General features: G+C 43.3%; 1 protein-coding gene across 6 annotated transcripts in view; it reads left to right on the top strand.

Moving 5' to 3' along the window:
- Gria1 (glutamate receptor, ionotropic, AMPA1 (alpha 1)) overlaps window positions 1-13795 on the top strand; it is a 318674-nt gene that overhangs the window by 165511 nt on the left and 139368 nt on the right. For all 6 annotated transcript variants that reach the window (XR_388348.2, NM_008165.4, NM_001113325.2 and 3 more), the window contains exons 3-4: window positions 8712-8951; window positions 12572-12756. Coding sequence is in view for 5 of the 6 variants with exons in the window: in NM_008165.4 (NP_032191.2) it covers window positions 8712-8951; window positions 12572-12756 (425 nt within the window). In the remaining variant the exon portion in view is untranslated. The remainder of the gene's footprint in view (window positions 1-8711; window positions 8952-12571; window positions 12757-13795) is intronic.

The raw sequence follows: 13795 nt of genomic DNA on the forward strand, positions 1-13795 counted from the left end.
TTGTTTCACAGCTAAGGAAACTCCCAGAGAAGGCTGAATTTGTTCAGTCACTCAAGCTCTTTGTACTGATGAAAAGGAAGAGAGGACCCTCTGGGTCTTCTGTCATCTAGTCTAGTTCTTTCTCTATGGAGCCTTAGCTTTCCTGTGCTATTACTTTCACAGTTCCAAAACCATGTCTTATAACCACTAATTATCTCCCTCACACTTAGCCAACGACTGTTCTGCCCTGCAGGCCTTGGGTCTGAGAAGTTTCCTTCCCTCTCTTCCCTCCCATCCCTCTTCCTCCTCTATCTCTCTCCTCTTTCCCCCCTCTCCCCCTCCCCCCTTCCTCCTATGGTTTAGTTGACATGAGAAGACAAATGGAAATGAAAAGGTCCAGCTTGGTGACTACAAGTCAGGATCCACCCAAGTGAGCACAAGCTAGGACGTTCCCTTGTTGCGTTCTTTTAGGGAGCAGTCTTAAAACACACCCTCTTAGTCTAAAGGATAGAGCAGAAGGAAAGAGAGACTTGTTAAAGGGGAAATACAGAGGTAATTTGGGAAGTTGTGGTCAGCTATCCCTATGGATTTAGTGAGAGCTGTCTTCCTCCCCACCCCACCTTCCCTCCCTTCTCATCTTTTTTCCCTCCTTCCCCTCCCCCACCTTCCTCGCTCCCCTCACCCCACTTTCCCCCCTCTTCCCACACTTCACCTTCCCTCCCTTCCTACTTCTTCCTTTCCCTCCTTCCCCATACCCTTTATTCCTCCCTCCCCACAACCCACTTTTCTCTCTACTTCTACTAAAGCTCTAGCAAAAAGTGTCACAGCCACCAGGACCCCAGAGATCCAAATGACTGAGCGAAAGTGGAAGGTGGCATGAGGGAGTCAGTCTGCAAGCTGCATTTTCATGACACAGGACAGTATTTCACTGCCCCAAGGGGAAGGAAAGGATCCTAAAAATACCATGGAGCCTATTAGAACATTTGAACAGGGTTTATGTGTTTCTCGGCACACTCACCCCTGGAAGATGGATTGTGCATTCTGAATAATCTATATTTAACATGGGTGGATAATATACAACACATGCTTCCTGGTAGAAAAAAAATCGTACTTATGGAAAACCTGAGTCTAGTAATTACAATAGACATTTAGAGGCAGTGCCTATAGTGGGCTGTGCACAGAAAGTGAGTCTCATTAGGCAGAATGAGAAAATAGTTTGAGTGGAGGAGGCTAAGGAGCCACCTCAGAAAAAAGCCACCCAGGGCAAGGGAAAAAGAGGTTCAGGAGACTACCTCCATCCACTGCCCACTCTGGGTCATGTGAACGTCCCCTCAAGCACCCAGCAAGAATCCATTCACCAAATAGTTCTTGAGCACCTATGGTGTTCCAAGCACTCTGCTGGCTCCAGGACACAGACAATTACTACATTCAAAGAATTGGTATGGAACAAAACAGCTACAGATGTAGACAGAAGCCAAGGCTGTGGCTTTAGACACAGTGACTAAAGGATCAAAACTGAGGCTGGTGGTGATGAAAGACAGGGAAGAAGCCTGCTTGGGAAAGCGAGACAAGTTAAGGCAGGAGAGGCAAAGGAACAGTCCTGCAGGTTAGAAGGGAACAGAGCACAGAGTCCCTGAAATAAACCCCTGGAATGGAGGTGCAAAGTGACAGCCAGGATGGCCAATCAGGGAGTGAGGAGACTGAGCAAGGCATGAAAGGTCAGCAGGGGAGTAGTTGAGACTCCATGTCAGGGTCAGATATACAGGGACTATTCCCCTGTGCAATGGGAATCTCAGAACCACAAGGAAGTGGAATGATACATAGCAACTGACTTTGCTTTGTTTCATTGATTGGCTTCCTTTAACTTCAGGGAGAAAATGGATTCCACCACTACACCCCCAATGCCATGCTGCCTCTCATCTAGTCTAGATTTAAAACTGTGGACTCACATGTATGTGTGCATGTAGATGTATGTTTGTATATACATGTGTGCATGTGTGTTGCAGAAATTTTTAATACCAAACTGGGTTTCTATGCCACCTTTGACCATTTAGTTCCCTGATAAAAGACATACAATTTTTATTATTGACAATAAGCCTTAATCAGCACAAGAGCTGGACAGATTCCTACCCTCTATGCCATTAGACTCTACTTTCCTATCGATAACCTAGAATTATTACCTACTGTGTTTCTTATGGGCTACTCTTAATTGGCCAACCATCAGGGCCATGTTTTCTTGATTCCTTTTTTTTAAAAGATATTTTCTTTATATACATTTCAAATGCTATCCCGAAAGTTCCCTATATCCTACCCCCACCCTGCTCCCCTACCCACCCACTGCCACTTCTTGGCATGGCATTCCCCTGTACTGGGGCATATAAAGTTTGCAATACCAAGGGGCCTCTCTTCCCAGTGATAGCCGACTAGGCCATCTTCTGCTACATTTGCAGCTAGAGACACGAGTACTGGTTAGTTCGTATTGTTGTTCCACCTATAGGGTTGCAGACCCCTTCAGTTCCTTGGGTGCTTTCTCTAGCTTCTCCATTGGGGACCCTGTGTTCCATCTTATAGATGACTGTAAGCATCCACTTATGTATTTACCAGGCACTGGCATAGCCTCAAATGAGACAGCTATACCAGGGTCCCTTCAGCAAAATCTTTCTGGCACATGCAATAGTGTCTGGATTTGGTGGCTGATTATGGGATGGATCCCCAGGTGGGGTAGTCTCTGGATAGTCCATCCTTTTGTCTTAGCTCCAAATTTTGTCTCTGTAACTCCTTTCCTTGGTATTTTGTTCCCTATTCTAAGGAGGAACGAAGTATCCACCCATTGATCTTCTCTCTTCTTGATTTTCTTGTGTTTTGCAAATTGTACCTTGGCTGTTCTATGTTTCAGGGCTAATATCCACTTATCAGTGAGTGCATATCTAATGACTTCTTTTGTGATTGGGTTACCTCACTAAGGATGCTATCCTCCAGATACATCCATTTGTCCAAGAATTTCATAAATTCATTGTTTTTAATAGCTGAGTAGTACTCCATTGTGTAAATGTACCACATTTTCTGTATCCATTCTATTGTTGAGGGACATCTGGGTTGTTTCCAGCTTCGGGCTATTATAAATAAGGCTGCTATGAACTTAGTGGAGCATGTGTTCTTATTACCAGTTGGAACTTCTTCTGGGTTTATGCCCAGGAGAGGTATTGCTGGATATTCTGGTAGTATTATGTCCAATTTTCTGAGGAACCTCCAAACTGACTTCCAGAGTGGTTGTACAAGCTTGCAATCCCACCAGCAATGGAGAAGTGTTCCTCTTTCTCCACATCCTCACCAGCGTCTGCTGTCAACTGAATTTTTGATCTTAGCCATTCTGACTAGTGTGAGATGGAATCTCAAGGTTGTTTTGATTTGCATTTCCCTGATGATTAAGGATGTTGATTTTTTTTTTTTATGTTGAACATTTTTTCAGGTGCTTCTCAGCCATTCAGTATTCCTTAGTTGAGAATTCTCTGTGCCCCTTTTTTAATGGGTTTATTTGAATTTCTGTAGTCCAGCTTCTTGAGCTCTTTGTATATATTGATATTAGTCCCCTATCAGATTTAGGATTTGTAAAAATCCTGTTGGTTGCCATTTTGTCTTATTGACAGTGTCTTTTGCCTTACAGAAGCTTTGCAATTTTATGAGGTCCCATTTGTCAATTCTTGATCTTACAGCACCAGCCATTGCTGTTCTATTTAGGAGTTTTTCCCCTGTGCCCTTATCTTCAAGGCTTTTCCCTACTTTCTCCTCTATTAATTTCAGTGTAAAGCTCAAAGCACACACTGCACCTCACACAATAATAGTGGGAGACTTCAACACCCCACTCTCACCAATGGACAGATCGTGGAAACAGAAACTAAATAGAGACACGTGGACACTAACAGAAGTTGTGAAACAAATGTATTTAATAGATATCTACAGAACATTTTATCCTAAAACAAAAGGATATACCTTCTTCTCAGCACCACATGGTACCTCCTCCAAAATTGACCATATAATTTGTCACAAAACAGGCCTCCACAGATACAAAAATATTGAAATTATCACATGCATCCTATCTGATCACCATGGACTAAGGCTGATCTTCAATAACAACATAAATAATAGAAATCCAACATTCACATGGAAACTGAACAACACTCTACTCAATGATTCCTTGGTCAAGGATGAAATAAAGAAATTAAAGACTTTTTAGAGTTTAATGAAAATGAAGCCACAACATACCCAAACTTATGGGACACAATGAAGGCAGTCCTAAGAGGAAAACTCATAGCCCCAAGTGCCTCCAAAAAGAAACTAGAGAGTGCACACACTAGCAGCCTCACAGCACACCTAGAAGCTCTAGAACAAAAGGAAGCAAATTCACCCAAGGGGAGTAGACAGCAGGAAATAATCAAACTCAGGGCTGAAATCAACCAAGTGGAAACAAAAAGAACTATTCAAAGAATCAATCAAACCAGGTGCTGATTCTTTGAGAAAATCAACAAGATAGATAAACCCTTAGCCAGACTAACTAGAGGGCACAGGGACAGTATCCTAATTAACAAAATCAAAAATGAAAAAGGAGACATAACAACAGAACCTAGGGAAATCCAAAATATCACCAGATCCTACTACAAAAGGTTATACTCAACAAAACTAGAAAACCTGGATGAAATGGACAACTTTCTAGACAGATACCAGGTACAAAAGTTAAATCAGAATCAGATTAACAATCTAAACAGTCCCATTCTCCCTAAAGAAATAGAAGCAGTCAACAATAGTCTCCCAACCAAAAAAAGCCCAGGACCAAATGGGTTTAGTGCAGAGTTCTATCTGATCTTCAAAGAAGACCTAATTCCAACTCTTCTCAAACTATTACACAAAATAGAAACAGAAGGTACTCTACCCAATTCATTCTATGAAGCCACAATTACTCTGATACCTAAACCACACAAAGATCCAACAAAGAAAGAGTACTTCAGACCAATTTCCCTTATGAATATCGATGCAAAAATACTCAATAAAATCCTCGCAAACCGAATCCAAGAACACATCAAAATGATCATCCATCATGACAAAGTAGGCTTCATCTCAGGGATGCAGGAATGGTTTAATATACAGAAATCCATCAACATAGTCCACTATATAAACAAACTCAAAGACAAAAACCACATGTTCATTTTGTTAGGTGCTGACAAAGCATTTAACAAAATCTAACTCCCCTTCATGATAAAAGCTTGGAAAGATCAGGTGTCAGAGACCATCCCGTGAGAAAGTGAGCCCTTCACAATCTCCCTAACAGGCCAAATGGCCTTGTACTAAGAGCTGGTTATCACCCCTCCCCCTTCCTCCCTATTCCTTTCTTGGCACCTGAGGCTGTAAAAGCTGAATTATAGTCCCCTCTTCTCTATCTCTTCCTGAGTTCCCATGCCATCCAAGGACATGAGTTAAGCCTGAGCCCAGCCTGACCCCCAAGGCTGTCAAGGAGGATCGATGTTCCAGAGATAAGATCCAGAGTGCCCGCTGCCTGGAGCCTGACTTCGGCCCTCATGTCAGCAGATGCCCACTTCTTTGTTCTTTGTATAAGTCTCCCTTGACCCCTCCCATATTCCCCGAGATGTATGCTTTAAAAAGAAGGCACCTCAGCCTAATAAACGAGACCTTGATAGGTTGATATATCTACTTGGTCCTCCGACTTTCTTTCTTTTACTCCCATTTCCTTCCAGGTTCGCGGTCCCCCTCGCACCCACGAATAACTGAATCCCGCGGGGTGGGATAATCAGGGATTCAAGGTCCATACCTAAACATAATAAAAGCAATCTACAGCAAACCAGTAGCCAACATCAAACTAAAGGGAGAGAAACTCGAAGCAATCCCACTAAAATCAGGGACTAGAAAAGGCTGGTCACTTTCTCCCTACCTATTCAATATAGTACTTGAAGTCCTAGCCAGAGCAATTCAAAAACAAAAGGAGATCAAGGGGATACAAATTGGAAAGGAATAAGTCAAAATATCACTTTTTGCAGATGATATGATAGTATATATAAGTGACCCCAAAAATTCCACCAGAGAATTCCTAAACCTGTTTTCTTGATTCCTAACCCATGGTGAATTTCTCTTCTTCCTCACTTTTATCTCTCTCTTGTGGTTCTTTTCAGTCCCCAAGCCTGGGAACTCCAAGTCCCACCTATGTCTCTTCTGCCCAGCTATTGGCTATCAGCATCTTTACTTACAAATCAGAAATAGCTTGGGGACAAGGTCACATAGCATCGATTGGGTCTATGTGCAGACTCTCTGGGGCAACCAGGTCTTCAGGGGCCCCACTAAGCATTACATACACATCAATAGACCAAACCTCGACATGTGTGTGTGCTGTGTGCACATGTGCACAAGACAGTAACAAGGAGACCACACAGAGAAGGAAGGGGTCTAAAGAGAAGCGAAAGGAAAAGGCAATAGGAAGGAGAAAGAGCGTTTTAATCATGCTTTCTCTTTGGACAAATCTAGATTCAGAATGTGTACATGGGGGTTGCTGTTGAAAGTGAAGAAATCAATGGGGAAGAGGAAGAAGGTGATGAAGGAGGAGATGCGAATATCTGAAGTTCAGTAATACACAGGGATGAAACGTCTGTTGTGATAAGTTTCATTCTTTTCTACACTAAAATTTAATTCAAAAAATTTCTCTTAGAGCAATCACAAAGTGTCCAAAAAGCTTACGACATTTCCTGAGCATTATAAAGCATTTGAACAATGGATATGAATTTAAAGTACCACATAGCATAACGTTCAGGTCATGGTATCACCATCAGCTCCTGGGACAGCCACGGGGCTAGTTAGAGTACATGCTTTTTCAGTCTAGAATGAGCAGTCAGTGGGCAAGTTACCTTGAGAGAAACGTGAAACTGGGGGTTGAAGTGGCAGACCTGGAGTTGGAGTGTGGCTGTCAGGAGTGCATATAACTGAAACACAATGTGTTCATGTGTGAAATTCTCAGAGAATAAAATAAAACACATTAGCAATAATAATAATTCTCTAGGAATAGTCAAATTGTGGGTTTCCTCGGACTCGGAATGGTAACATGCACTGAAGTTCTTCTCAGGATTAAGTCAGGGTAGTCCCCTGGCTGAGGCAAAGATTGTCAGTGCTCCATCCTGTGTTAGAGAGAAAAAGGAAGTTTACAGAATGACTGACAGACAGCCTGCTCTCATGCCCTTAGTCTTATTCCGATCACACACTAAGCAGCAATCATATCACCTGCAAACCAGCCTTCATAGCAGCTGGGATCCTGCAGAATGGATCCTGTGGGAGTATTTGCATGGCTAAGCGGTTGCTGTGGCAGATCCTCTGGAAGGCCTGAAAACTTGCTAACAAGATCCATGATCTCAACAGAAACATCAACAGGAGGCATCCACCAAGAGGAAGCGCGAGGTGGAGAGAGCCCATATGTGTGTTCCTGAACCCATGTCAGCAGCAGTAGCAGGCTGCTGCCCTTCCTGTGACAGATTTTAGGCTTTGCCCAAAAGCTGTGGATAAAGAAATGAAAGGGGACTAGGCCATCAACGTAACTACCCACCCTGGATTTGACCTAGATATATAACATGAACATGTCCATTGTGTGTGTGTGTGTGTGTGTGTGTGTGTGTGTGCATATGTGTTTGTAAGCATACACACATGGAAGTCAGGAAACCACCTCAGCTGTTCATTCTTCCTATCTTGTTTGAGACAGGGTTCCTTTGTTGTTTTCCAGTGTGTGCAGATAAGCTAGCCCAAGAGATGCCAGCAAATCTACGGGTCTCACCTCCCATCTAACTTTATAGGCAATAAGATTACAGGCAAGCATGCTATTATGCTCAACTTTCCATGTCCTTGGTGTCCAAACTCATGTCTTCACACTTGCATGGTCAGTGTATTGCTTACTGTGCCCTCTCCTCAGCACAAATAGGCCTATTAATTTTCAATCCTTGGTTTTAATATACCTTCTTTAAAAAAAAAAGTCTGTCATTCATTTCTTAACAGGGTCATTGTAGTGACAAGAAGGGTTAATTGTGTGAAAGTGCTTTGCTGTGTGACTACTATGTTCAATGATTATGGTGACTGCTGGTCCATAACAGGCCTCTGATAAGCATTGGCTGTAAACAGATGGATGTGGGTTCACACAGATGAAGGTGTGAATAGAATGGGTAGACCAGTGAGCTGTTGAACAGATTGGTATTTGAAGGCATGGGTGGATGGTTGATTGGTAGGTAGGATGAATGACTAGACAGCAGATGGTTAGTGATGATTAGTGATGGTGGCTTAAATGGATTTTTTGAGCCATCTGGCCATTTGTTTAGAGCATTTCTATTCATTAATTTGGGGGGTATGAGTGTGTGCACATGTGTATGTGCAAGTGTGTGAACCTATGTGCACATGTTCAGAGACCAGGAGAGGATATGGGTGTTACCCTCTGTTGCTTTCTACACTATTCCTTTCAGTGGCCTGTCATTGAAACTAGCTAGAGATTACCATTTTGGGCTCTGCATGTGGCCAGCGACACCGAGGAATTTTCCCATCTCCATACCTCAGTGCGGAGGTTACAGGCATATGCAACTATGCCTGACTGTTTCCATGAGTGCTAGGATCGAAATTTGGGTTATCGTGTTTGTACAAGTGCTTTTATCTAGTGAGCCTTTTCCCTAGCCCCTGCTAACCTTTCTCATCTTCTTTTCTAGTCTGTTCCCAGTTCTCCAAAGGAGTGTACGCCATCTTTGGATTTTATGAACGAAGGACTGTCAACATGCTGACCTCCTTCTGTGGGGCCCTCCATGTGTGCTTCATCACTCCAAGTTTTCCCGTTGACACATCCAATCAGTTTGTCCTTCAGCTGCGCCCGGAACTACAGGAAGCTCTCATTAGCATTATCGACCATTACAAGTGGCAGACTTTTGTCTACATTTATGATGCTGACCGGGGTAAGCTAAGAGTTAAGGAAAGGAGGTGTTGAGGGATGGAGAAAATTCACCAGCAGGAAGAAGAATGATGCCTTTCTGTCTCCCTAGAATACATGGGCAAGCGAGCCAGGTGCTTTCTTTCTGTGTGATGATTCCTTGGTTGCTGTTATTTAACTCAGAGTGTAAAAATATATCCTTTGAGAGAGGGATCTTCTAACCCATCAAGTCAGGCTACCATTCATCAAACTCTTATGTTCAAGTTAAGTTCAAGGTTTTCAACAAAGTGGCCCATAGCCCACAGTATTGTTAATAGAGGGGAAAGCAGAAAAATATCTGAATCTAAGTTCTCTCTTCCCCAACCTTAGGACTTCGTACAGGTTCTTGATGTGTTAGCTTCATCACTCATATAGTGGGTCAAATCCTTCATTCCTTTGCAACTAAAAGGAAGGTGAATTGTCACTATCTCAAGAATGTACCATGAAGATTTAGTGAGATAATGGCTGAAATGGGTTTGTTCATTGCCTAAAATGTATTTAGTGTATTCAAAAAATCCTCAATATATGTTTATCTGCTGCCTATTGTCTTCACCATCCACAGCTGCAGCACCATTATCACCATTATGATCAACACTGTCATCACCATCACGATTATCACTACCACCATAGTCATCATCATTAACACCACCAATATCACCCTCACCACTGTGGTCATCCTCCTCCTCATCCTTTTCATCATCATCATCATCACCTCCACCATCCCACCATCATCACTATCATCACTGTCAACTGTCATCAAAACTACCTCCACTGTCAACATCACCACTATCAACCATCATTACTGTCTCCACCACTGTCATCATCACTCTCACCACTCTCATCCTTACCTTCACCGTCCTGACCACTATCATCCATTCTCACTATTACTGTCATCATCACCAGCATTCTCCCCCTTCCCCTCGTGCTTATAGTCCTCTCCCTTTGAACTTTGCAATCACATTTTCCAGTTGTTTCTCATACGTTTCACTCTCTGTAGCTTCCTTATCCTGCCGTGCATTTATTTATCACATCTACCTACATGGTGCAACCATTCTTCTGCATTACATCCCATTTTCTCTATTCACTCATTTTCTATACAGGAACTCTTCTTTCTGAGCCTTATGGTGTGTGCTTGCCATGTGCTGCCCTCTTATATATGGCCTAGTCCTATAAGAACGCTGTAAAGAAACAAATGGACTGAGACTTGAAAGTCTAGAAACTGAGGCATGGGAGAACTTTCCTGGCAGTTTCCTACAGAGGATCTTATATACTTTGAACAAGAGAATGGCTGACTAAGACAGTTTTATAAGCAGTGTGGTAGGTGCCACTCAAAAAGGAATGCACAGAGGGACAGAGCAGAAGCATCCATTTCTTTCTGTTTCCTTTCATTTCTCCTTCTCTTTCCATATTTTAATTATTTCCCTTCTCAGACAGCAGCCACTGTGTGGGTCATCTGCCAATGGTCCCTTTAAGAATAATACTGTGCCATAATAAAGGCTCAAGCCATAGCAACTCCATAGAAACATATTGTTAGGACTTTCTTGGGTTGACAGAAGAACCCACACTCTGCAAATAGCCATGTCTACCTCAGAGCTCAGAGAATTAAGCTCTAACATTTTCTGGTTGTGTGACCATGAACTAATGAGATTTGGTGTCCACATCTGCAAAATAGGGATCAGAATAAGACTGACCCACTAGAATCCAGTGAATTAAGAGAGGAAAGCCAGCAGAATAGCACCAAACACACTGGGAAGGTTCAGAAAACATGTGACTCATTCACATCAAGCAACTTTCACTGGAAATGAACAAAAGTGGCAACATCAGACCAGAAGCAATCTAGAGAGGTTCCTGAGGCCTGACACCATAGTGGTCACCATATAAAGAATTAGCAGTGTTACTAGGAGTAAGAAATGTGATATGTACAAAAGGTTCACAGAAAAGTAGTTGCCTGTGACAGGCAAAATAAAGACCCACTTCCCCCATTCCCCTGTCCCTTTCCTTGTCTCTGAAGCTGGAAAATGTGTGTCTGCTATTGCCAATGAGGAGTCAAGGTTCCAGATGCAATGAAGGCTGCTCAAGAACTGACCTTTGAAAGCAAAGATTGTTCAAGAATACTCCATTGGACTTAGTACAAATCTCAATGGTCTTTAACTGTGACAGTGGGGATTCAGAAGAGCTGGGGTCAGATTGAATGAGAAAGCCTAGGCCATCATAGCTGGCTTTGAAGATGAACCATAAGCTAAAGGATATGAGCAGAGAGGAAAGATAAATGTGAGCTGGAGAGATAAGAGAATGGATTCTCTCCCAAAGACTACGAGAGCAACCAGCTTTGCCAACGACATGTCCCCGGCTTCCTGAAGTGCAAGCTATACATTTCCACTGAGACATGACATTTAGTCTGTGGTCCTTTCTTGTACAAAAGGAAGCAAGGACAACTTGGGTGACTACAAGAGGAGAACTGTAGTGCTGAGAAACAGGCCACTCCATGGGGTCAGCCTTAATCAAAAGTGCTAGTGAAGTACAGTACACATTTACTAAACACCTACTATGTGACAAAGTGTTAGCTATTGGAACTATATCAAAATTTCACAAATTCAATTCACTGTTATTAGGTACCTTTAGATACTAAGTTGGCCTGTTCAATAAGCAATTACTAAATCTTCCTGGGTTGGTTACTTCTCTGTAGCTGTGATAAAATGCCCTGACAGAAGAGTCTTAAGCAAGGAAGAGTTTATTCTCGCTCACCGTTCCAGAGAGATAGTCAGTCCATCATGGAAGGAAAGGCATGGTGGCAGGAGCAGGAAGCCAGACTCTTTGCATTGCATCTGCAGGTGGGAAGCAGAGGAAGAGAGAACAGGAGCTGGAACAAAGTTATAAAACCTGAACATCCACTCCGGGGGGAAATAATTTCCCTATTAAGACCCCCACCTTCTTAAGATTTCATAACCCACCCCCAAACAGTGCCACCAACTAGGATCCTAGTAAATGTTCATATGTATGAGCCTATCTGAGACTCTTCTTGTTCAGAATACCACTGACCCAGAATAAGAAGTTACCATTTAGAGAACCCTTAAGGCATCAGACCAGACCAGACCCAACATTCCTATTTAATCTTTATCAGCCCTGTGAGGCAGGCACTATTCAGGCTGCCTTTACTCTGGAAGACACCAAAGTCCACACGAGCAGTGAGCCCATCAAAGTCATTTAGCTTATATTTCAGATTTAGATGCTTTTTAATCTACAGTCCTTCTTACAGTCTATAATGTCCTACATACAGAATACCAAAAAATAAAAAATAAAAATATAAAGACCAGGTGATGGCCACTGTGTGGCATTCAGACACACAGGGAGCAGTAACTTCACTTGCTACAGAAATAGGGTAGAAGACAGCAGTGACCTCCTAGGGAACTAAATACAAATAGTGAATAGCAGTGGGTGCACAGGGCAAGTGGGTATAGATAGCATCAAGCATCCCATGGAAGTACATGCAGAGAGAGCTAAATGTGCCTGCTGGAAGTAGGAGTGCCCTGCATCGAGCACAGGCAGACACGGATGTCACCTGTGAATGCTGACGCTGCCATTTCTCTGTCCTCCCCTCTGCTGCAGGCCTGTCAGTCCTGCAGAGAGTCTTGGATACAGCCGCCGAGAAGAACTGGCAGGTGACGGCTGTCAACATTCTAACAACCACGGAGGAAGGATACCGGATGCTCTTTCAGGACCTGGAGAAGAAAAAGGAGAGGCTGGTGGTGGTGGACTGTGAATCAGAACGCCTCAACGCCATCCTGGGCCAGGTAATGAAGGCAACAAGGACCACAAGATGGGTACTGGAGATAACTGGGGAGGAGATGGGTGTGCTGCTGCTGTGGGTGCTAAAAACAGAGGGGGGGGAACTAAGGAGAGCTCTTGAGAAGGTGAGACTTGATGACTTCCACTTCACATGCCGGGGAGTCCTCAAATTTCCATCTGAGACTTGGTGAAGTAGCAAAGCCCATGGGAGCCTTGATATGACACTTCAAGCGGTCCTCACACTGACTGAACAAAACCTTACTTCTTGTACTCTGCTTTACCGTTAAAGTTAAATTACATTGTCTCTTAGAACTTACAGAGCCAGAGCTTCAGACAGAGTCCTGTGTTCAGCCTGAGGCAGTGTCACTCACAGATCCATCATTGGTCATCACTTGGCCCTGGCCAGCTGACCTATTTTAAGGGCCACCTCCTTTGCCACTTCTTTCCTGAACAATTTCTGCCTCTGGAAGTAGGAAAGGTGGTGTATCTTATTAATATGTTCTGTAGCCTCAATGGCTTCAGCCAGCTGCCTCTAAACTGTATTTGCTCTGGTGTCAGAATTAGAGAAAGCACCACAGCCCCGCTAGGAACGCCTCTGTGTAGATCACTGTCTTTTTGAGCTGCATTTGTGTATTCAGATGAACTAGCAAAGAAGAGGCTCGCAGTTTTGTCTGAATAGTGCCATAAAATGAAAGATGGGCTTTTAACGCACTCGACAACATGACAAGGCTGGTTAATGGCCCTCAAGACCCTGGACCCCCCACCAGATCAGCAATCACTCTGAAGCTTCCATAGCAGAACGGGGAGGACTTTGGAAGCCATGGGCTCTTTTGGGCATTAACCTTGTGTGTTCTGCAGTGTCAAGTATGGATTTGGGGTTTGCTCTTGAAGCAATTTTGAACCATCACAAAATTGTTTCTATGGTGACTGAAGTCCTCTGGGCTGTAGACAGGTTACTGAGTGCTAACATCCAGAGTGGGGTGTGGGAGACAGTGTAGAGTAAAGACAGAGTCTAGAACCAGATCAACTGGGGCTAGGATTCTA

Source organism: Mus musculus, chromosome 11 (genome assembly GCF_000001635.26).
Source record: "Mus musculus strain C57BL/6J chromosome 11, GRCm38.p6 C57BL/6J".
NCBI lineage: Eukaryota > Metazoa > Chordata > Mammalia > Rodentia > Muridae > Mus > Mus musculus.